Below are 24,353 nucleotides of genomic sequence, written 5' to 3'. Positions count from 1 at the left end.
TCTGCATGGTCACTAACCAGAACATTTGACCCAAAACCATCCTGCTTAGGACCTCCATATCCCAGCTGCACCTCTATAATTTCCTCAGTACCCCCTTTTTTTTTTTTTTTTTGCCTGGGTCTGTGGTGCCAGCAGAGCCTTCTGATGAAATACTATTATGGTAGCACAGCTGGGTGTCATCTTTATGGGAGTCTTTACCTAACTGGTTGCAAAGCAGCCTTTGGAGGCGTGCAGACTGCCCCAGACAGGCACTTGCTAGGGAAGTGCCATCCAACTCTATCTCCAGCCCTGAATGTGGAAAAATTATGCTGTTTCTTCCCAACCCACCTTAACCATTACTGTTAGCATTACAAAACAAGCTGGTTGTAACAGCAGCAGGCAATGATAAGTGAGGTAACTACTAGAGGACATATGGATAGGAAGGTATTTTCAAGTGTTAAATAACTGAGATTCACAACATCTATTATCTATCAACACAGCACATACAGATACTCTCCTAGCTTTGGAGCTGCAGGCTGATAAAATTTTCTACAGCTGCCTAACTACTTGTATGGAAGTGTCATTTTTCAATTATTTTCTTCACAAATAAATCAACTTTTTTTGAGTCTGCCTCTTACACTGAGAACCTGTCAACTACTTCCTGACCCCTGCTTGAGGATTACAACATTATTTTCTCATCCAGGCTCCCCTGTTTTTAATTTCAGCCCTGTCCTCCAGATAGCTGTTTGAAAAGGGAATTTGTTTGGGGTTATGAACAGCCAGTATTGAAATTACACAGCAGTAGCTGAATAAAATGTTCCCCCCCTACAGTTATTTTGTACCCAGAGAATGTTTTCTTTTAAAATGGCTGTGTAAGGATGACTGAGCTCTTTCCACTGGGAAGAGCTAACACATCCTTATCAGAGCTTAACCTTCACTACACAGCCAAAACAAACAGGTAGTTTAGTTCCATCGTGATGGTCAGCCTGATGCAACTGTGACAAAGTTGCTTTGCTTAAGAAAAACCTTATGAAATTAAGACCAGAGAGGATCCCCACATTTTCTTAGAGGTTACAAACCTTCTAACATGCAATTTTGGCATGTATTGCAATATGAATAGTGAATATGAAATATACTCAGATTAAATATATATTGAAAGTGCCCCAGACAGCATATTCCTTTTCATGTACTTCTAGAATAGCCTGTCACAAACAGCATCTGAAATCCTGATGACCAGTGGAAAACACAGCATGTTGTCACTTGTAGGCTTCTATAAGCTGTGCAACGGACCAGAAGATATTTGCCATGTCTCTAAAATTGCTTCTACTGTGCTGACTGGTGTTCAGTCACCAGAGACAAGAGCAGTAAGCTAAACAGCCGTTGGAGCTCACTCATCAAGAGGGCTTCTCTAACACACTGGGAGAGACAAAAACCACCCCATGTTTTGGCTACAACTGCTGCCTGTAAACACAGGATAACAACCAGCCTGATTAACTACAGGCTGTTTTAAAACAGCTGGTAAGCTCAGATAAGCAACTTCTGCTAGACAAAAATACCAGTAAAATTAGGTTTGTAGGTTTACCGAGGATGAACATTGCACTTGAAGTGAATATTGCAAGTTAATTACATCTTGTGGAAATCTGTCAGAGTGATCTTCATTGTGCACAAACCCTGCTTCATGCCCATTTCCTGAACAATGTGGCAGGAAGTTGTACAAGGTGAAAGAAAAACAAGCACAGAAAATCCCTTTTATTCATGTAGTGGTTTTGGAGTTTGACTGAAACTGGCCAAAGCAGACTGATACATGCCAGTCTCTCAGGTGATCTTAAAGAGCTACTACAAGGTTTTATTGTGATGTTAAAAAAGTTTACCAACATTAGGCATGAACATCAAAACAAAACCATCTTACTGATCATGTAGCCATAGTTGGAAACAATCAGAGCAGCAAACTGCACTTGATTTGCTGTGTCAGAACCCGAATGACCCAACATGCTATCAGCATCCCTAATGTTCTACTAACTGTATGAACAGAAAAAGTCAGCATATTAAACATGACCACAAAGGATCAGAGCATTACTCAACTTCTCCCATGTCTCTTCTTCCCTCCAAACCCATAGTACAATGGCTTTTGATGCAGGCACTTGAGTATGACATGGTTAATGTGAAAGGACGTTGCGTTCAAGCCAACATCTGCTGAACAGCCACCATGAAGCAATTTCTCTTCTTTCTAGGAATGCAACTTACTGAGGAAGGGATCAGTTCTTCTGGCTGACAATGTCATCGTCCCAGGAGCTCCAGAATTCCTTAACTATATCCGCAACAACCCCCATTTCCAATGCACTAACTACCCATCTCATCTGGAATATATGAAAGTGGAGGATGCTATGGAAAAGGCTGTGTTTTTGGGATAAAGAGAGCCATTAAAGTGAGCCTTTGTTTAAAATGATGTAAATCCACTGCACAGGTTAACTTGTCTGTGCTTTAAGTTTTTGTCTGGTTTTTTTGAGCCTGTAATTAAAGCACCAGTGGAGATCATATTAGACCAGGTGGAAACCAAGATCGGGAATAAGTAGGGTAACTGCTCAAAGGTCTGTTCCATTGTTTCACATAATTCAGCAAACCCAAGCTGATGCAAATTGCCTTGACCAACACAGTCTATTATTTTGAACTCAAACACGAACAACCAGTTTGGGCTTAGGGTGGGGTGGAGAAAGTCACTGCAACTTCTGAAGACTTGTGTCCCCAAGCTAAACTGATTAATTGTTATCAAGAGTGGAAAAAAGCATGTGTGTTGCAAGACCATTTCAGGAGCCCTGATTTTGCTAAATTACTAGCATTCCACTTAACACAGTGAAAGCTCCTATTGTGATACCAGATACATTTCTGCATAGTTACTGCAAAAGTTCATCATCTCTATGCTAAAGGGCATGCACTGAAAGAAGACCAACCCATGCAGTGATGAGAAAATAAAATCAAATTTGCAGAAGACAAATAAATAAAATTATTATTCTGCCCATGCAGTTAGGGAAAACTGAAGTGGTATAAAATAAACACAGTAACAGACAATAACAAAGGAGCAGGCTCTTTTGAAAAAAACACCAAAATACATAATATCAGGCACCTTGAGAAAATGCTGTTTATCCCCTCATATTTACTTATCCTCTCTTTATATTGTATATACCTAGTGTTTGCTTTTTAGAGGCAGGGCAAGCTGCTTACTCTGAAGTGCTGTCTATGTTTAAAATGCCATGTAAAAATAAAGACCAGAGAGAATGGGTTTTACCAGGTGGTCCTGCACACCCTGGGCTAACCTCAGTGTTGTTAATGCTATGTGAATAGTGAGGGTTGTCACTGAGAAGATACAAAGCCAAATCTGAAGTCTCTAACTCACCTGAACAATGCAAAAAATCCTCTGGCATTTCCTGGCATGTCCTGCTGTGATTATATAATGAGGCAATGGTCACATTTATAAATAAAAACTTAAAAACAATAGAGCAAGCACGTGACTTCCTTTGTTTGCCACAAATTCTGCACTGCTCTTGGGATTTCCAACCTTGGAACAGCCACAGAAAGATCCAACAGCTGAAAATCAAGAGTGTGAAAATCAGGGATAACCATTCTCATCTTTCCCATTATGGATTCTTTCAGACCTGTTACTCCTTTTACAGCCCACCTTACTGAAGTGGTATCTACCCTGGCCTGTGTGGTACAGAAAATCCACCTCCAGGACACCAATAATGAGCATAGCAGAGAATTGCCCCACAGTATAAAAAAAAAAAAAATAGAATAGTCTAAGGTGACAGAGTCAGTTTAGAAATGGACCAGTAAGCCACGGTGACCCAGCTAGCTTGTAATGTGTGCATTTCGCAGGGATACGAGAAGGCAACATCATCAGAGTTTCATTAGCAATCTAAACTCTGTCACATTGAGAAAGACACAAGATTTCGTATACTGAATTAGACTATGCAGAAGCAGTCCCTTGTTACTGTTGTGCTGTCCTGTGTAGGAGCAGACCCTGAGTAAGGTCCCTCTTACACTGTCAGTCAGTGGTTTATTCTGTACACTTCTTAGTGGCATGTCCTCTTGGTATTCAGGCTCAACTCAAAGTCACCAGGCTGAAGTCCTTCAGGTGATTCCAAGCAATTTTTGCAAAATTTGCAAAAGAAAATAATCTTCAAGCCTATTTACTGGCATCCACAAGCTTATACAGCACACTGGAAAATCTGGATACATGCAGATGACCAGAAATTTTGTCTGTATACCTAAAGTTATGACTCCAAAGGATCCTCTTGTTTCCAGCTTTGAACACCTTTGCACCTAAACAGACCCTCCTGCCACAGCAGGGCACTGAACACATACTGATAAACAGACCAAAGTCTCAGATAGGTGCTGAAGGACATGTAAGAGCAAACAGGTAGACTGTTCTGCACTTTACAAAACAGGTTCAGAAAAGACACTCCTACTGCTAGCTAATGGCCAAAATTACCATATGAGGGACTGTCAAGAAAATTAGGGAAGGAGGAAACCTGTAGAGTTAGCATGAACATTTCAAAAGATGCATTAGTGAAAAATGCAACTGTAATATAAGCACAGATGTAACAGCCATCTTTTAGTATAAAAAAAGGTCTTTTAATTCATTAGAAGGTTCTTCTGCATGGCAAATTGTAAAAATAAACAGAAGTGTATGTATCATAAGATTATTTACAGAATTCCATACACAAGAAAAATGTTTCCACTTCACTACACTTCTGAAGCGCTCTTAATTATTGGTGGCAAGGGATGAAAAAGAAAAAGCCTGACTCAGTTTGCATGACTGACAATTAGAAAAAAGGCTTTTGGTCAGTTGAGCAAATATGATTTGGAGTCACTGACACATAAATGTGAAATCTCCCAGGGAGAAGAGGAGTTACTTTTCAAAATAAAGTCATGCTTTGAATTCTGGGAGAAGCAAAAGGTAGACAATGGATCTTCTGATTCAAATATATTCTAAAAACCTACTGAGTGTTACTACATCATCAGCCTATTGCAATTAGAAGATGCAACCTCTGCTTGCACAAAACAGGTGACAGGTATGGACCCGTGCATCTGCAAGCCTGCAATTTAAAGCCTGCCCACTGAGAGTGCACCACTGGTAGAAAGCTCCCATTGGAAAGAACTGCCCTAAAACAACACACAGCTTTCAGCAAATTCTCGTATCTCATGTCACAAAGGGTTGATCCCACCAAATACTGGTAATCGAGATTTATTCTCCAAAGGACAGCTACTCTCTAGGTTGTCTTTGTGATTCAGCAACACATGAATGTGAGGTCTGATTTCTGCCAGAGCCTCTCTGTGACCTCAAAGGGACATGACGTTGTCTTACTGATTCTTTAAATCAGCGTACAAGAGAGGAGGATGATTTATGAGGAAGTGAAACCCAGTACTAGTCCTTTTGGCTTCCTAATTTAATAGCAAATTGAGCCTAACAGCATTGATGTCGCAATCCTTACAGCAGAAATTACTCATCAGAGCAAACAGCAGTCATCCTATGTTTGTACAGGAGCTAGTGCTTCCTCCCACTGGTACGAGGAAGTGAAAAGCACCCCACTGAAGAATTTTGAGCAATGAGTCAAACATTAGATACAGTGAAGAGAACATGCAGAAACCCCTACGAGAGCAGCAGAAGAGAGGCCACTGAGATCCCAACTCTCCCACCAAATGTGACACCTCCAGGGCAGGGATGCGTGCTTATTTGGTTGAGTAGTCAATCCATTAGGAATCAGTTGTAAGTTATCTTATGACTAACAGCTAGATATGTTTGCCGTGCATGCACATTAAATATAGTAAAAGAGTTTTAGTCTTTGTCTCTGTCTCTACAGCTGTTAATGGTCCCATTATAAAACAACTTCCCATTGTAAAAAATCCCCTCTGTCAGCTCATACCAGAATAAGATTCTGCCACTGCTGTGCTTCGCTTGCACAGAGACCTTCACAGTAAGACACTGGGGAAGAGACCCGTGGGGACAGAGTATTTCCCCAAGACACTGCTGAAACCCGAAACAGATGAGGGCTATGATATTTCTTGCCCGTTGTTACCAGGTTAACCTTTCACCTGCAGGACTCGCTGCTTCCATTTGCCCAACCTGTGATAAGCTGGAAATGAAATCACTTTGACAGCTATAAAAGGTCACTTGTAGAAACAACATATTTGTTTCAGTTCAGTACCTTACCTACAACATCTGCGATTCACTGCCATATTAGTGCATCCACAAAGAAAAAGTCAGATTCCTCATTGCAGTGGAACACCGATGATACCGAGGAGCAAGATGCTAAACCCAGGAGTCCGCATCTTACCACAGCACTTGTGAAACCAAATCCTCTGGCTGCAAGAACAGAATCTGGAGATGACTTTACGAAACTCGCAGGGATGCATTCAGGACATCTGAAATGAGGGAAGGCAGGCTGAAGATGACCTTCCAAGTGCTGTCTGCAAGCATTTGCAAGTAAAGGGAACCTTATAGTGCTGTGAATGGTACAATCAGGAATTAACATATGGCAAACTCTGTTACTGGCAGTGATTCATCAACCTCTCACTTGCAGAAAACCTGACCTCCCCTCTATCTGTAAGACCTTGCAGAACACTTATGTCAAGATTTACTGGGTTTTGTCACGCTTGACGAGGACATGGTGGTAAGTATGATGTGTTTAGGTGCATCAGTCTCCCTACTGATCTTATCAACACAGATGAAAGTGCCAGGGAGAAGCAGTCCTCAGAGAATTAAGATCTGTCAGTAACTGGCTGTTACTCGAAATACATGGTTGACTTTTCAGTATCAGGATTTTTCTCCCACACACAGCAACAAATGTAAATTATTTGGCACATCCCCAAACTAACAATTTCTCATGTCAACCAAACCTCATATGTCACTACAATAAACTTAAAGATTTTGTTATTCTTACACACATATTTATGAAAATACTTGCACACATTTCAGCAATGTGAAATCTTTGTAAAGTTAAATGGATTTTATGACTAAACTGAGAAAGGTTAATAACTTCCCAAAGGGAAAAGCCATCAGCAAGTCAGGCTTGTGGTCCCAAATGTGCAGGCCTTAACAGTGATGCAGATGTCTTTCCCACAGAAATACGCTTGTATATTAAAAAAGAAAAAAAATCCCATGATCTACAGTCCAGGGTCCTTACAGGACTTTGTGCTACAACTCTAGCACATGGCAATGAATCAGAAATTCTCAGCTACAGTAGTTTAAAGGATGTTCCAATTGCCCTCCTTACCACTGACCTTTTGCTAACACTGAGTGCTGACCTCAGCTAGGGTTGAATAATCCCTTGCCACAGAAAATGGCTGTCGCAAAGCCAAAGAATATTTGAGAAACCTGACGTAACAAAAAGATAACCAATGGCACAGGTATTCTTTCCAGGCATGGTTTATTGAAAACACACCAAATTGTTATCCTACATACCTGGTTTCTAACAAGCATTCTACTTGTCTGCATTATGGAAAGATCCTATAATAATAATAATACATTCTGTCACGGTCACATTTGTTCTATGAAAAGCATAATCCACCATTTTTTTTCCTCTCCATACTTGTAAAATCAAACCATTCTAAGTGTTTCAGTTTATAGTACAGTGTAAATACAATGCAAAATCCCACCAGTCTAAACTACAGAGAGAATGTTGAGCAGTATTACAGAAAACACATTGTTGATTTTTTTTTTTATTCTCCTACCATGAAAATTTTAAGGCACATGATAGTTACAAACACATTAGCTACTAATTACCAGTAAGCTTCTTAGTCTAGTTATTTTGTTTTTCTGAACAGTAAGAACCAGATTGGCAGGCCTTGTAGTATCTGCGCCACCTTCCTCCTCACTTTGGACTTCACATCCTACCCTGATGTAAAACTTAAGACAGGAAAAAAAAGGTTCATAATACCTTCCCCTTAAATGCACTAGATTAGTTACTGTACCAATAAATCAGAGAATTTCTCTGTCAAAGATAAGGAAACACCAGATTTTCGGGGCATAAAAACAAATTTTGCAAGAAACTATGCCTATATAAACACCTTCAAAAACTGTGAGAGCACGACTCCACCCCAACAGCACAAAAATGCTGGCTGAAGTTATTGGCACTCTAGTTTTCACTGAGTGGGCAGCTGGACAGCAGAAGAGGCTACAACCACTCTCATGTGCCCATTCGCTCCTGAAGCTTTGCTCAGTCAAAGGGTTTACATGTACGCCTCTCACAGGTAGCTGAGCCTATATACTCAACTTTAAGGCAAGTAACAGAAGGTAACTCACCACCTTCAATCTCATGGAACTACTCTAGGAGCAAAAACTGCTTTGCCTAGCATAAGGCTTGCATGCTAGAAAGCATTACTGAAAACTCCTCCTCAGAGTTGGCAAGAACCTACTCACCTGCTGTAACAAACATGCCATCCCCCCTTTCTTGATGTGTCACAGAGAAAGTCCGTTCCTAGTCCCCAAGTCAGGCCCTTTTGTGATGTCTCGGCAACAGAGACGAGATTTGCTTTCCTGATACGGACGCATTCAGAATTGGCATTTCTGAGTGCACAAGAGCAGAACTAGGATAGGCAGGTGTTTTGCCCCAAAGACACTGAAGATCAGGACCTATGGCTGCCCAAGCTATTCTCTGGGGAACCTTTCAAGCTGGCAACACATCTTGAGTTGTCAAGTTACACTTATGGCTAAATTGCTATTCAACTCCAAGAGAGAACAAAATGTCCTAAAGCCTTGCCTTTCCACTCTCCTCCTGGATTCTGCAGACAGACTGACCAACCTGGGAGCTGTAAGCACAAGTACAATTGCTCACACTCAACCACAAAGCTTGATGCTTCTCCAGGGGAGTCTTAACACACAATGTTTGTTTTTGTTTTAAAACCTCCACAGCTTAGTGAAGACACTTGGGAGATGTTCAAGCCACCTCCCTGGGAGAAAAGTTCTGCAGTCATTACATGCCATCAGAAGTCTCCCTCTCCCCTATGTTATCTCAGCCCTCACTGGGCCATCAAATTTCCTCCTCCTCTGTAGCAGGAGTCTTGCAACACCATCGCTTCCCTTCACAACCATCCCTCCCACTAGAATTTCTGCAGGTAGAAATCTCTTCTACCCCAGCCCTCTGCAGGCAGATTCCCTCCAGTTTTCACAGTGGAGCCAACAGGAAAAGAGGAGGTCACACACCTGAGCCCTAAAAAGCACTGCCTGCCTTTTAGCAGGAGACTCCAGACCCTACTGCAGCTTTAGTCGCACACACTGCCGCTTTCCCTTCTTTACATACAGTCCCTGCTGCCAAAAATACAACAATTACGGGTTCATCCACCCGCATCCCAGAACAGCTCAAACAGCCAGTCACGCTTGTGCCAACAAGGGGAGAGGTAAGGGCAGGTGTGGGCATGCATCCCACCAGTGAGCTTGCGGCCGGAGATAAAAAGGATGTTAAACCACCAGACCTGGTTCAAAGTTCAAAGCTTTGGGCTTCAGCTGGTGGGCTGGTAATACAAGGCAGTAAGTCCCATGTGCAAGTCACCCCCCAATCCATTTTCCTTCCTCAACATCCAAATGACAAGTTTGTTGAGAAGAAAAAAAACCTGCAGTAATGTAATGATGGGTTATTGCTACATACTTGGGATTTAGTCATTATTGTAAGGCATGGGAAGGGCAGGGTAAGATGTGTGATTCCCAGGGGAAGTCTTGGCCCATGGACTTGGTATTTGACTTCTAGATACACCATCCTTTGTTTTTCTGCAGCAATAAACCGAAGGGTGAGCTCACAACTACGCTGGCTGCCACGAATACTTGCCCCCTGAAAAAACCAGTTTGCTACAACGACCCAGGGCAGCCAGTGCCATCTAACCTGACAGGGAGGTTTGCTTATCATAGGATGCAGCGTAAATACAGAAAGGATTTCTGGGGAAATGTGGGATAGGGTCTGAATTTGCTTCTCAAATACTCCTCAGTGTTTTTAGCCCACTAATGACAGAGACCAAAGTAGATTCCAATCTGGATTTTAAGTGTCCCTGTAGTGCCCCCACTGAGAGCCATGGGATATGTGGGATAGGAGGTCATGGACATAATTGGCCCCTAGTCACTTCTCCCTTCCTGCAGTCTTCTCTGTAACCTCTTGCCGGCTTTAAAGTATCTGTACAATAACTAAATCACAAAGTCTTAGCAGAGACTCCTTTCAGCAGTCAGCTCTTTATTTTAAGTGAACTTTTGCTCAGACTCCTTTGGTAAATATATGGTTTGAAGTAGATCAGGGACAGACTGACAGCACGGCCCTTCTCTTACACTGTTCTAATCAGCTACAAAGCAGGTTCCATTGCTAATTACTGAATGTTTTTAAAAAAATCCTTTCATATACAAAAAGAATACACCAAGTACATAACCAAAAGTGATATAAAACTCTTCTGTGTAGCTTGGTTAAAAGGGTCTCCGCATATTGGCAGAACAAGTATGAAAAGAGCACCATTGATATAATATACAGTCAGACTATGTATCTGGTTTCATTGCCACACTTTATGTCTACACATAGAGAGACACTGCCCCGACACAGATAATCACAGATGTGTATCTTTGCTTCCCTTGATCTGCTGAGCATCTTTGGCCCAATAGGACTCTCATGCAGGTGAAAAACCAAATCTTTGCTATCTTAATTTGCTCCAAGCAGCTTCACCTTCCCCAGGATCCAGAAGTGACCACTGCAACGTATGTGGAAGATGAGGGTCAAAAAGGGAGGGTGCGAAGGAGCACATGTATCATCCAAATCACTGACAGCTTCTGGCATCAGTCTTTTTCCCTGAATCAACAAATGCTTCCCTCTCCTGCAAACTATTTAAATGGTTTTGTTAACCTATCCTCTGCACAACAATATATATATATAGATATATAGACTTTTTTATTTATTTATATATATGTATTCATGTCAAATTTTAATATACTCAAGAAGATACAAAGCTCTTGGTACTTGATTTTTTTTTTAAAGTTTTTTAGATTTTTTTTTTACAAAAATTTTAGATGTTTACTATTACAGTAATATTTTGGGGGAGGTGAGGTTGTTGGATATTTCCCCTTTTTAATTACAAAGGAAACGGCAGGCACTGAAAACCGCAAATGATGTTTGCTAGATTCAAAAATGTGCTTTCCAGTCACACTGTTTTTAGGAGCTTGTTTAAAACTAAATGTGGCAATCAAAGAGCAGTGGCAACCAAATAAAATCAGCAAAAGTCCTCTGATGCTACTAGCAAGACATTTGCTTCCTGTTCTCATCTGCTGCCCTCCCTTGACCAATGCCTGGAGAAAATCAGTGATCTGAAGTCATTTAGTTCACGGCATTTCCAGATACCATATATGCAGAGTACGATCTTGTGAGGTAAAACTTCCCCCTTACCTAAAGCAGGCCTTGGTATCTTAGAGGAGAACTGTTGCACATGGGTGATTTTCACACCAAATGAAGTATGTAATCTTAAAACAAAACCAAAGGAACACAGAAATCATGACGATGATTTAAAAAACGCCAAACCAGTTCCCTTTGTGGCATTTTTCATCAGGATCTATAGTCTAAAGCAAACATGGATCTAACAGTGATAAATTTACCATCAAATATAAGTGACAGACCCATCTAGAATTTATAGCATGTTCAAAATAAGACATCCTACGAAAAAGCTCCTATTTTCTTCCAATGTGTTAGCAGCTATGGCAAAAGAAATTGTTAATCGTTATCAATGCAACACCGGTACATTTAAAATGTAAAAGCTCCTTATTGCAATCTTTGAGAACAAGAAAACAAAAAACCAGCCAACTCGATTTCTCAGCATAGATTTCTGAACCAGGGACACTGAAACCTTCAATAAACTACTTTTCAATATGTGGAAATAAAAACAGAGCCATTACAGAATTCAAAAGGCAGAAGTATTGTACACCAGATTATAATGATAATATAGCACTGTGATTGATATAGCTTACTCTAAAAGCAGATTATACAGCTTGCATCAATTTTGTCATCCACTCTCCAGTTCATTTGACCAGCGTTTAATAGTTTTTGTTCTGCATTTTCTCCCTTCATTGAAATCCAATAAACCCACTCAACATTCCTGCACTTTCTGTGGAAACAATAAAAAAACTGAAACATTTTTCAAAAAGCCTTTAAAAATGTTAGATTCACAGTTCAAAAGAAATCCCCCAAAACAAAAAACAAAACAATGAGCCCCAAACCAGAAAAGTGCTATTATCTTCATGGCTACACCTATGGTGTTATTTCAAATATTCTGCAGTTTCTCTTTCTTTCACTTGTGAAGCTGTCGTCCTTGCTGCCGCATGACCTTCACTTTTCATACTTGGCACCAGCCACACGCAAGAGTCACCTAAGAACGCAGCCAGTTAGATGGAAGCTTGGATTCTCTTTTCTTGCTTGCTTGCTTTCTTCTTGCAGGAGTGGGAGGGAGGGGGAGGTGGTGGCTATTTCTGGTGGGAATGTAATTGAGTTAAAAAGCAAACTGTCTCGCTGTAAGGCATGGTGCTCCGGGGTTGGCAATGGCAGTCACTTGTGTTTTCTCCCCACATCCTCCTAGAATCTGCAGCCTGGTCAGTGATGCAGCGCCCTCCAAATCTGAATGGCAGTGGTGACTGATGAGATCCTCTGTGTCGATTCAATGTTTGTTTCTCCCCCTCAATTAAAAAAAATGTGGTTGGACTCTAGCCCTGCAAAATAAAGTCAAAACTGATTAATACCAGCAAGTTACATGACCTTGGTGATCTCCATCACCCAGTGGTAGGACAGTGACTGGAAACGCCAACCTATCCCCAATGTATGTGTTCCTTGAAGGGTACATCTGAGAGAAAATGAGCACAGACTTAATTTTCCAAGCTCTGTACCCCACCTGTAAGCTTTCACAGCTCAGGAGAAGAGTGTAGGAGTGAAGCATACAGGCACTACACACAGACATTTATTCTGCGCTCTGGCTGAGCCCACAGGGCTGACCACACTCTGCTGACCAGCTGTGGGAAGCCAGCGGTGCCAGAGTCTGCTCCGTCGCTGCACAGGAGTACCTGAGACTGCTCTGGGCAGGTGCTTCCAACCCAGCAACAAACAATCTGGAAACACTCAGCACTAATACTAGACTCTTAAAAGAAGAAGGAGAAAAAAAATCCAACATCACCACCCAAAAACATACAGGAGTTTTCTCTCCCACTAATGGAACTGGTTTTCATGTAGAGTTATGGAGGTGGATGATGCTCCATGTTTTGGAATTTGGGCCTTTAAAGGCCTGTTGTCCACTCTGATGGTGAAGTTGCCCAGTGCCTTCACAACAGTCACTGAGATTTCTCCTTTAGTCACAGCCAGGGGCACAAAACCTGCTGTTCCAAACGTAGTATCACATCTGATGGAGTGCCAGAAGGTATAACTGGGGTAGAGGGCTGTCTAGCAACACAGCAGGAGACAGATAACAGTGGCAGGAGTGAAGAAAGGCCAGTGACATTACTGAGGAACTTGGCACGTGGCAAAGGCAGAGAACTAGAAAGTGACAAAAAGGCACCTTTCTTTAGCAACAGGAAAAAAAAAAAAGGAATTGAGAAGTGGAAGTTTTGGGTCAACATTTATTGTGTAACCAAAATCATCTCTCCTTGCAAAGTAACTTGTGTACAGCCAGCAGTTTTCCTGCAGATGGGCAGGGCTGTGTAACCCATGGGAACCTCAGGGGACATCCATAAATAGTCAAGGATATGCTTTTCCTTAAGTCTCAGGCTAATCCTTATAATGAGCACAGAGGGGAAAAAATGGTTGGAAGCAGGAACACACTATTCAAATTCATTCATATGGCCTAACAGCAGAAATCTTTCACATTTCAGCTGACAACTAATCATTCACAATATTAATTTTCTGCCTGGTTATTTGAGACGTTATTTTTTAATCAAACAGTGGTGTTTAATTGCATTTCATTAAAGATACACTGAAAAATACAAACACCACTTTTTTTTTTTTTCAAGTGCATTTTCATTTGTTTGAAAGGACTCAGCAGTTAGCCTTGAAGAGATTCCACAGTGATACAGATCATGCACAAGACACGTTAATCACTAGCACCAATTACCATTAAAAGGACCTACCATGCATGCAAATTAGACCCAGGAGTCAACAGGCTGGGGTTTAATGTCACGGGCATCCACCAGATTCACCGAAGCCCTGTTACTCCTGTTAATGTTTTTCCTATTTGTGTCATTCTGCAGCACAGGGTGAGGAGTTAAAGGCAAAACAGAGCGGATTAATCAAACAAAACCACCAAACAAGTCAGCTTAAAGGAGCACAAGGGAAAATTAGTGGTAGAGAAAGAAACAAGATCAGTAAAGACACAATACTGACAAAAGCATCTGCAACAGCCAAAAGGCTGCACTTCCCTGCCATCATTATTCACAATTCTCGGCCACTCTTGAGCCTCAGAGCCACGGTTATCAAACAGTTCACAAGCCAGCAGACCCCACAGACACATTTCTATTCCACAGTACAGGGAGAAGGACAAGTAGCAGCTACTTGGCTCTGCCCAGCTGAGGGCACAGCAGCACGTACCTTTGATGTGCACAACAGGCTGAATTCAGGTTACCCTCTGCCCTTAAAACCAAGAGGCAGCACAGACTATGGGGGACACATTGTCTAGGTGAAATGTTTGTTCTCTCTTTCTCATGAAAGCAAAGCAGCTACTCACTGAGCTCCGGTTGTGCTTCATTTCAGACATACACTGGAGTTTGGGCTGCTTGATGTGATTTTGAGGGTTGCATTGGACCACTTTAATAAATGTTGAGTGGTGAAAATAATATTTTTTAATTTTCCTGACTTAACCTATTTTCATTAGACATTTTCTGTCAAGCTCCCTATCAATCATTCTTATGTCACTTACTGCATCCATTCCCACTGCACCCTTGTAAAATGTATTAGAACTGTGATGAGGGAACTATAAAGTTTATTTTGTTAACATAAGCAGAGCCATCTCTTGACACACTGGAACAGGGGGGCACATGGCATGACTTGAATAATCAGCTCAGCTTTATCAGTTCCCCAAAACAAATGAAGAAGCACAATCACCTCTACCAAAAAGTCTAACTGAGCAGCCTGCAACAGGGTGCAGCTATACCCAGAACTGGCAAACTGAAGAGTGTCTGTGCTTGCAAGTCATCCAGCTGATCTAAGCCATTCTCCAGGGTACCTTCACGGAAAGGCAGGACACAGCAGGAAATGCATGACCAGGCAACTTAATATAGGCAGACTGATGCAGCAGGACATATTCCTAATTCACGATCTGTAGAATTATTTTTCCTCCAAATCACATTTTTATTTCCTTTGTTCAGTAATAGTGGGTTTTCCTTTCAACTGACATTAGTTTATTGTTTCCACTGAACATGAATCACCTGGATTTTCTGATATTATCAGCAATATACTGAAGGTCATTAAGGACAGCCTTCTGCAGATTAACAATAGTGTTTTCACCACAGACTCCTGTTTCTCTGAATCTTCCTCTTCCTCCCTTTCCTCCTCGAAATTACGCCCCCAGGGGAAAACACAAGCTTATTTTGAGGCCAGGGAGAACGGATGGCCACAGCATTAAGCAACTTTTAAAAAGGTCTACTTAAAGGGTACAGCAATGCAGCAGAACTACACAGAGCCTACTGAGCCACATTCATGCACAACCCACAACACAAAGAGCTTTTTGAAGATTTTTTTTTTTTTTTTAAATGATAAAGCTGTCTAAGTTTGTTTTCAGAAGGCACACACGTAACTATGCATATGTCTCCCTTCCTCTCCATCTCGGCTTATGCCCACAGTCCACTGTCAGGACTGTGAATGAGTATTGGGGAAACAACCATGTTCACCACACAGACACACAAGCTCACATCTACTTCTCATACTGAAAACAATAAAGCAGTGTGACAGTCTGCAGTGATTATTCTCAGAACAAAGTCTGAGCACACTTACACACTTCAGGGCTAGGGAATGCTGCCTGGACAAGGGTGACAGAACAGACACTTTCTATTTATCCAACCTCATCCATTTACAAGAATACAGTGATTGCCTGCATTTGCTCCTGCACTGGAAGGCAATTTTGTTTTTATTTCTAGTTAGCCAAGTACTAAGTTATGAAATGGTGCCTTTATCTAAAAAAACCCCCTAACAAAACCAAAGCCCTTTACAGCCCCCTGGTGAGTATCTACATTTGCTGAGCACATCAGGCTTGCTTTCTTTTACAGGCACTAACTAGCATACAGCAGTTAAGAGGAAGCTCACTTTTAAAGGCTCTTTCTCCGAGGCATCCCCCGTGTTATCACTGGTCTTGTATTTGCGCTCCTTGTCCCGGTGATCGATGGTGGAGTACCCATCTGAGGAGAAATAACATGACAATCAGGCATGAAGCACAAATAAGAGCAAAACCAGAGCTGATGCAAGCAGAATTCTTCAGCAAAGAAACAGGAAAATACACCATCGCAACCCAAAGATACTGGCAGCCTGCTTTTCAATTGTGCTCCAGCTCTGAGTTTTCATTTTTACCAGCCTAAAACAAAACAGAAAAGCCCTCTTTTTTTATATCACTGCCAGATGCTGGCACTCATTAGCAAGCAGCACTGTTTTCATCCCAGCCTGCCACAGTTTTTAGTGTGCCCAAGAAAAGCAGCAAGTTTTCATCTTGTGCCCTGTGGCTAATGAGCTCCAAATTCAGCCTAAATCTTGTGTTCCTTGCTTAGCAGCCTGATTAATTGGCTGTGTTCATTCTCTGAATGCTCTGCAGCATGTTCCCGCTCTTCCTGAGCCTGACTACTAGCAGGACATGACAATAATTTGGAAGAGTCCCCTTTCAGAGCCCTGAGAAAAAGGCCCTGTCGAGTTGGAAGGAATCTTGATGCAAACCCTGCTGTGCCTGGACTGTCTTTCATTACAAACTAGCACCTGTTGGTGCTTTTTCTCCTGACAACTAAGAAGCAATATGAAAGCATGATGAACACAAGGAAGAAAAGTGTGAGAGGGTTTTATAAAGAAATGGCTCTAATTATTTCAGAACCTTTGCTTTGAATCATTGTCAGCCAATGCAAATCTTAATTTATTTTCCTGATGCATCAAATTTCCCTCATTATCAGTGACAAATAGGTCCTCTCCTGCACTGCTCTGACAGCATTGTAATCTAGAGTAAATGACACTCAAATTTATAGCCCCCTGTAGGCTTTTGTCTTCCGCTATGTAATTGAGGGATCATTAATGTTTTCATGTCCTGACAAACTGGGTTCTTAGAATACCACAAAAAGGTTTTACATAAACTATCAAAATGCTCCCCTCTCGGTTCATTCCTTGCTTGCGACAGGTCATTAAGAAAAAGTCAATCATGCTTTTTGCGGGGTTCCCATGGCATAAAGAGGCACTGTTTGCCCACATGACAAAAGCACACACAGCTGGAGTGACCTGCACCAAACACAGTCGCAGAGCAGGACCCTACATGATGTTTATGTTGGTCACAGCCAGGTTAGTTTTAAAAGAGCTGCAGTTTTCCTGTGTATCTCAGGAATCAAAGTGCACACAGACCTGCAACGAGCACCTGAAGTAGCATATATTTATGACATCAGAGATGGTAACAGATTATTTAACTACGCTGCCTAAAAATAACTGAAGAATTTTGAGTTATACATATAGTACAGAGTTCTTCAAGTATGAAAAAAATTGCTACACAGAGCTTAACTTACAATTCTTTGTTGACAATGAAGATGCCTAACATTCTTGGCTATCCTTTTTGAACAAAAAAGAAAAAACCTACAGCTTACAGCTGCATCCATCTACCCAGCCAGCATTTGTGGAGGAACGCAAGACCAATAATTCTCTCTCAAATGATAGGCATGAATACTCCAAGTAAGTCATATCCTAATCTAAAGATTCATCATTTATTTAGTAAATAGTTCATACAGATACATATTTAAATGATGGAAACATGCTGACTCCCCCTAAAAAAATCAGTCACAACTGAGCGGTAGCTTTTTACAATCTAATGTTAATTATACTCATAATGATGTAACCGATCACTTTGCATTTTGTAGTGCCATCATCATGGATGGTCCATGAGCATTTTTAAAATGAATTGTCAAGATGCAAAGGAAATCTTTAACCTACCCCCAGAAAGCAACAGCTACTAAGTGAAGCACGGCAGCTGTGATACTGCCCAGGGAGTAAGGTCAGAAGTAAGGACTGGAATCACAAAAAATTAGCCAGGACAGCAGCAACAGAAAGATCAAGCTTCTGCACAATGGCAGTAATCTAACAACAAAGAACGGTCAAGAACTTTGTTCTTCGTATCTAAGTTCCAACATATTTTGCAATTCATACTGTCAGCCCAGTGCTGTGCAGTCTGCATGCTAACAGTGCTGCACACATCTGTACTAATGGATTATGTTTCTAAAAACCACACACTGTGCTATGACTGTCAAGATAAGCAAGCAGCACCAGAGATAGGAAGTTCATGATTTGACCTAATAAAGTGAGAAATATGTTGAAGGAGGCTGCATCAGAGAAGTAATACCTTAGTGCCCCACGGACCACAGCTCTCCAAAGCAATTAGAAAATATTGCTTCTCCCATATTTCACATTTATTCTAAGAAGTGATCAAAATTAACTCTGCTTCTGTGGCATAAAGGAGACCTCTACAGATCTTACTGCTCAAAGGTATAAGTGCATTATTCTGAGTTAATACAATCCAACATATAGACAAAAGTTATATTGGTCAATAGAGGCACGTCCCATTCTTGGCTTGTTTACTCCTCTCTCTGAAATTTCTGCTTGTCGTCTTCTGCATTGCTTCACTGAATATCTCCCATTCACTCTGCAGCAACATTACAGGAACAAATGCCTGCTGAGTGTCGGTTCATTTGTGCCCTCACACAGCTCTCAACTTATAAAGATCAAACCTCTGGACCCATCAAAAAGGAGGAGGAGGAGAAAGGAAAAGTTATGCCTGAAGACGGACACGAAAGACAGAGACATCTGAGCTATGTGTCTCTGGCCTGAACAATTCTCATCTTACAGATGCTCTTGTCTGACTGACTGCAGGTTAACTGAGGCTCATATACATTTTTAGAGAAGTCACAAATTTGGCATACAGCCTTGAGATCACAGTTCTGCTGATTCTACAGACACCTCAGGGTCATAGGCACCCTCAGGCACCACCGTGACAATAAGCATTGATGATCTTCAGATTACTCGGTGCAGAACCACTTGTCTGGAGCTGATGAGGTCTGACAGACCTGAGCTATCTCTGCACTGGGCTGTCTAGTGCATCCCACAGTAACTCATAATACATGTTTTCTTTCATCTCCCAGAACATCCACTCTCTACCCAGGCCCTCCCATTGCTCCAGACAACAGGAATCTGACTAGTCTAGTACTGCCAGCTGATGGGGAACATATCTTTCTGCCTCCCTAGCCATGCTGATAGTCAATTAATTTCCTGTACAGACAAGGATGACCCCCAGAGCACTAGCAAACAAGCCAAAATACCAACAGCAATTTCCTTTTTGCAATCTTGAAAGAGTTAACATGGTAACAGTAAAGGCCCAGGCACCAAGACAGCTGAACCCTGATAAAAAGAGGCAACAGACGAGTGGCAGACAGGTGGTGATGTTCTGGAACAAGCAGTCTTGTACACTGCAGGGGAGCAGGATGAACACTGGACTGGAAGGGTCCGGCTGAATGGATGGGTACCTCTAACGTGTGTGGCATGGAAACTCACAGAGTTTCTAAAGTGTTTGAGGCAATTACAGTTCCGTACCAAAGCAGTACAGCAGAAAGCAGCAGAAAGGTAACTATACAGCCTGGAAGCATCTGAATTAAATGAAGTGGACAAAGCTAGAGACAGATGAGAATTCTCTAAAAGACAGTGAATATAAAGTAGAAAGATCTTAGGGCAAGTGAAGTCAGAAAGAGAGGAAGGCAAGGGAAAACCACAGAACAAACCAAGGCACAAGATGTTCTGAAATAAAAAGAAATAAAAATATAAAATGGGATGCTGAACAACTTCCTCTGCTACTCTGTCATGCATTTTCTTTGCAAGCATGAGGTCTATCTCTCCTGAAGCTGATGAGTATGTGAGGATACAACTGAACTGCCTACTGGAGGTACAAACCCAGAGGACTGCACATCGATTTGCTCCTTGTATCTGGCAGTTCACTCCCCAGTGGAAAAAGAACAAAAACTCCAGAATGCAAGTCCACAATGAAGACAGAAACAGAAAATAAGAGTCTAGAGCAGCTCCTCATGTAAGTATGCCCATAAGACAAAAAACATACAGCATTTGGAAGAGCCTGAAGTTAAGAGGTGAAGTACTAAGTTGTTATTTCAGTTCATCAGAATTAAGGATAGTAAACTGGATAAATTTAGTCCCTTCTCAGTTGATCTCTGAAACAGCACAAGGTTATAGTCCTACTGGAGTTAAAAAGCACTCAAGAACTGGGGTCAGGAAAACCTGACAGTTTTTATCTTCCAAGATAAAAAGATTGGAGAACAGAACAGCTCAGAGAATCTGCCTGATGTTGTACACATGCTGTTAATTTGCATTTAATTTTGTACTCAGAGCTGTACCAGTAACTCCTGAAAGCATAAGGCAACAATTAATATTGAGACCATAAACAATCAGCACCGGCCATGCTGCAGCACCTGCTAGCACACAGCTATCCTGCCAGGCACTCTTCTCTGAAGTTATTTTCTTCCATTGTGGGAACAAATGTTTCAGTGTTCCCTTAGTTAAAATACTTATGGACAGTTGATTCATGGCAGGTGGCATCTCATTTTTCTAAGAATACCGAAGGTAATATATACCTGTTATTTTAACTTCTGAACATTCTTGGCTTTCAGCTTGGTTCCAACTTCTTATTTTTTTACAGCTACAATCACAAACAGCAGTGTATGAAACTTTGATTTCAAGGCATTAATTTAGGTATTTAAATAAAAATAACATCAACATGAAGAAACAAATTCCTGAGACCACAGAGCACCTTTATCTACCTCAGTAAAGAAAAAACACTCTACAAGCCCTGAACTATAAAGCTTATCAATCTCAAAGCACTTCATTGACAGTAGGTGGTTGTACTCAATCTATAAGAAAAGCCAGGCCCAGCTAGATGCAGGTAAATGAAAGGTGGAGCCAGGAATATCACACATAGTAACTTGGTTTTGGTGTTACCAACAGAAAACAAAGGCAGAACTGATTCAAGCACAAACATTAAACTGAAGTAAATTTTCAACTCTCTTTTTCCTTCTGAATCCCCAGACTTCCAGATCTGTAATAGGGAACGAAACCGCCTCATCAGGGGCCAGAGACTAGTATGAAAGCTAAATCAGTGTATCACCATTATATGCTTAAAGTAGTGGAGAAACTGGTATGTACATTCTGCATGCATTTAAAATAAAAAAAAAAAAGGATGACAACCAATCTTTTGTGAGGTAATACTCTATTTTTAAATGTCAGCTTTATCCATCTGAAAGAATATCACCTAGAGAAATAGTTGAACTTTTCTGTGAGTGACAGTGTGCTCTATTGAACCAGACAGAGGGTTTGATCTATGACTGAATTTACCTGGGCCAAGTTCATCCATAGGTATCATATCACGACTCCCAGATTTCTCGTTATCTATAAAACAGAAATATTGAAACAACTTGAGTCACATTTGCTTTTGTCATCACCTGGTAGTTTTAGACTAGTCACAGGACCAGAGAGGTCCGTAAAGTACTGAATGCAGAGACTATTGTAAAAAAACCCTGAATTATTCAACTGTTATCCATTCATAAAGGGAAGTTTAAGCTCTCAGAGAACACGTTATATTTCCTGCTTTGGCACTGTGACATAGAGCTTTCTCTCCAAGTGATAATAAACTGCAATTCTGCTTTGGACTACCTACTTCTATTAATATGCTTCTCTCTGGTCTCTCCAGAATAGAAACGAAAGGAAATAAGTGAAGGTGCAGCTTCACATGGCACACAATCCGATTTCGCAGCTTACCGAGACAACAGAAAGCTAACCCACAAAGAAAAGTAGTAGTTTATTGTCAGATCAGCAAACTGACCCGAGTCATCCTCTGCGTAATTTGCCGCATTTGATCAAAGACAGGGAAGGTGGAAACAGGCAAGGCAGTGTGGGGCTGCCTTTTCTGCAGTAATCTGCAGTTAAATCAGGTGAAGTGCAACATGGCAAACTCTGCCATAGGAGACTAAAGATTTCTGAAAAGAAATTTTGACATCTGAGTGTTAGAAATTAGAACCAGATTTAGAGACAAAGCCATCATAATGAAACTAAACCTGGAGCTGCACCAGTGTTGGCATGGCTGTGTCAGGCCCGATGAACAAGCACAGACAGGTTTAGCTAGCATTCGGATAAACCATTTCCAATGAAAAAAATCTGCACAGTAGAGGAAGAAGCACTGCCAAGCAGGCACATTTATTCAGAAAGGAAAAGACTCCAGTACTGAGTAGGGGTAAGGCCAAGCCCACTGCCTGGCTCAAGGCTAGATTTATTAATATATAACAAACAGGGCTGTTCTCCTCTTTCAAAGTTCCAATTCATGTCTATCCCAAATTTTCTCAGGAAGATTTAACTGATTATGTTGCATACAAGTTGAGAAAATAACACAAATAGTCTACATTTTGCAAAGGAAGGAATACTGTCCATATCCAGCTCATAGGAACTGTGGGGTAAAAAGTACCACCCACATAGGTAACACATTTTTACCCCCTCACTCCTGGCCCTATCACTTCTACAACACAGATGTGCCACATCCAGAAAACAAGCAAGCAAAGCACAACAGAAGTGATAAACAGCAGAACTGACCTTGACTTTTATCCACCAGAGGCAAAGTGCTGTCATCGTAGCCAGACCTGCCAGCAGTACCTTTGGAACCCTTTGGAGTTGCAGAAACAGACTACGAGACAAAAATCACATAAATATGAGATTGCTACTCAGAGAAATTGAACAAGAAAAATAAACAAACCAACAGTATGGAGAGAGATTAGGGAATGCTCCTAAGCACCCCTTATGTTGATAATATGGCACTGGAGTATTTTTTATTTTCATACAGATTTGTTGATTGAATATTTTTCCTGTTATCTAAGTGACAGCATTGTTGGTCGGTAAAAGGAGCACAACCTTTTCACCAGGAAGGATGAGGAGGCTGCATATCAGGAGCAGGTGTCTGCCCTACACTGCTAGATGGAATGTTTCAAGTAAGAGACAACTGAGGAAAGACATGCTAATTGTTCCTCCAGTAAAGCATGGGCATTTGGCCTGTACAAGGTGGCATACTTCCAAAACCTAGAGTTACATTTCACAGACCACTGAAAAACATACCCAGTGAGCACATGCATGATGCTGTGACTGAAGAGACTACAATACATTGTTCTAACACCTAGAAGAACAGAACCAAAGCCCACAATCTACCAGACTGTAGTATTAGACTAAGTTAGGACACCTTCCATTCAGGTATTTCCATAACGATTAACTAAATCTAAGACTCAGCATCTTTACCTGGAAGTGTGATTTGTTCCACCCATCCTTCTGCAGGGCATTTCGTAATTCTTTATAGCTCCAGATCATCTGAAGAACGTGAGATGCTGCTTTTGTTTCTCTGGGAGACTGGCTGGTTTGCAAGAACAAATTAGAGGTTAAGTACCAAGCAATATAAGACTATTCATATGTTGACTTCTTCGCACCAAAACAATATCCAGGAGATACCTAGTACTCCACACAGCTATTCTTTGAGCATATAAGCTATAAGATATGTGATATCATTCAGTGACTACTTCATATCTATGGGTATTTGCTGAAAAAAAAAAATCCAAACAAAAAGTTGTAAATTGTGAAAATTTCTGGGTTTTCATGTGTATTGCTGGGCAATCACTGAGGCCAGGGTAACTCTTTTGTCTCAAAGCTGTCATTAACAAAAGACATGGATTCCATCCTGCCTGGATTTATTTGGAAAAAAAAAAAATCCCAAATGAGGTTCTAAGCCACTTTTCAACACTCCACCCCAACTTACAATTCCTCACAATTCAGTGAAGTTACTTCATGGTTTAGAATACCTTACAAAGCAACTTGAGGCAGCAAAAAATGAGCTATTTTTAAATAGAAAATGAAGTTTTATCCATTCCTTACTAAGTCAGTATATAAGCACCTTCTATAAAATAATACTTGACTCTCATTTCATAACAATGCAACCCAAAGTCTTCAGCTACTCTCCCAAAAGTTTGCTGAGAACACACCTATAATGAAGCTCATGTCTAACTGGCTAAACTATATGAAACAAACTTTTCTCTAAAGCAGTCAGAACGCAGTTTTCAACAGAACTGCAAAGTGAAA

At 41.1% G+C, this 24,353-nt stretch overlaps 2 protein-coding genes across 9 annotated transcripts in view; one reads left to right on the top strand and one right to left on the bottom strand.

Moving 5' to 3' along the window:
• Nucleotides 1-5,861, top strand: part of COMT (catechol-O-methyltransferase) — a 28,375-nt gene extending 22,514 nt beyond the window's left edge. For 2 of the 3 annotated variants that reach the window (XM_074921604.1, XM_074921602.1), the window contains exon 5: nucleotides 2,211-5,861. In XM_074921604.1, coding sequence (XP_074777705.1) covers nucleotides 2,211-2,390 — 180 coding nt within the window. In that variant the 3' untranslated portion in view covers nucleotides 2,391-5,861. The remainder of the gene's footprint in view (nucleotides 1-2,210) is intronic. The other variant, XM_074921603.1, reaches the window with a different exon arrangement.
• Nucleotides 5,862-7,386: 1,525 nt separating this feature from the next.
• The window catches only part of ARVCF (ARVCF delta catenin family member), a 288,989-nt gene continuing 272,022 nt past the window's right edge, over nucleotides 7,387-24,353 (bottom strand). For 5 of the 6 annotated variants that reach the window (XM_074921410.1, XM_074921411.1, XM_074921415.1 and 2 more), the window contains 6 exons: nucleotides 23,523-23,634; nucleotides 22,830-22,920; nucleotides 21,582-21,635; nucleotides 16,266-16,357; nucleotides 14,099-14,212; nucleotides 7,387-12,694 (listed from right to left, as the gene is read on the bottom strand). In XM_074921410.1, the coding sequence (XP_074777511.1) occupies nucleotides 14,111-14,212; nucleotides 16,266-16,357; nucleotides 21,582-21,635; nucleotides 22,830-22,920; nucleotides 23,523-23,634 (451 nt within the window). In that variant the 3' untranslated portion in view covers nucleotides 7,387-12,694; nucleotides 14,099-14,110. The remainder of the gene's footprint in view (nucleotides 12,695-14,098; nucleotides 14,213-16,265; nucleotides 16,358-21,581; nucleotides 21,636-22,829; nucleotides 22,921-23,522; nucleotides 23,635-24,353) is intronic. The other variant, XM_074921412.1, reaches the window with a different exon arrangement.

This window comes from Athene noctua, chromosome 17 (genome assembly GCF_965140245.1).
Source record: "Athene noctua chromosome 17, bAthNoc1.hap1.1, whole genome shotgun sequence".
Classification (NCBI taxonomy): domain Eukaryota; kingdom Metazoa; phylum Chordata; class Aves; order Strigiformes; family Strigidae; genus Athene; species Athene noctua.
This window is presented reverse-complemented; position numbering and strand designations above follow the sequence as displayed.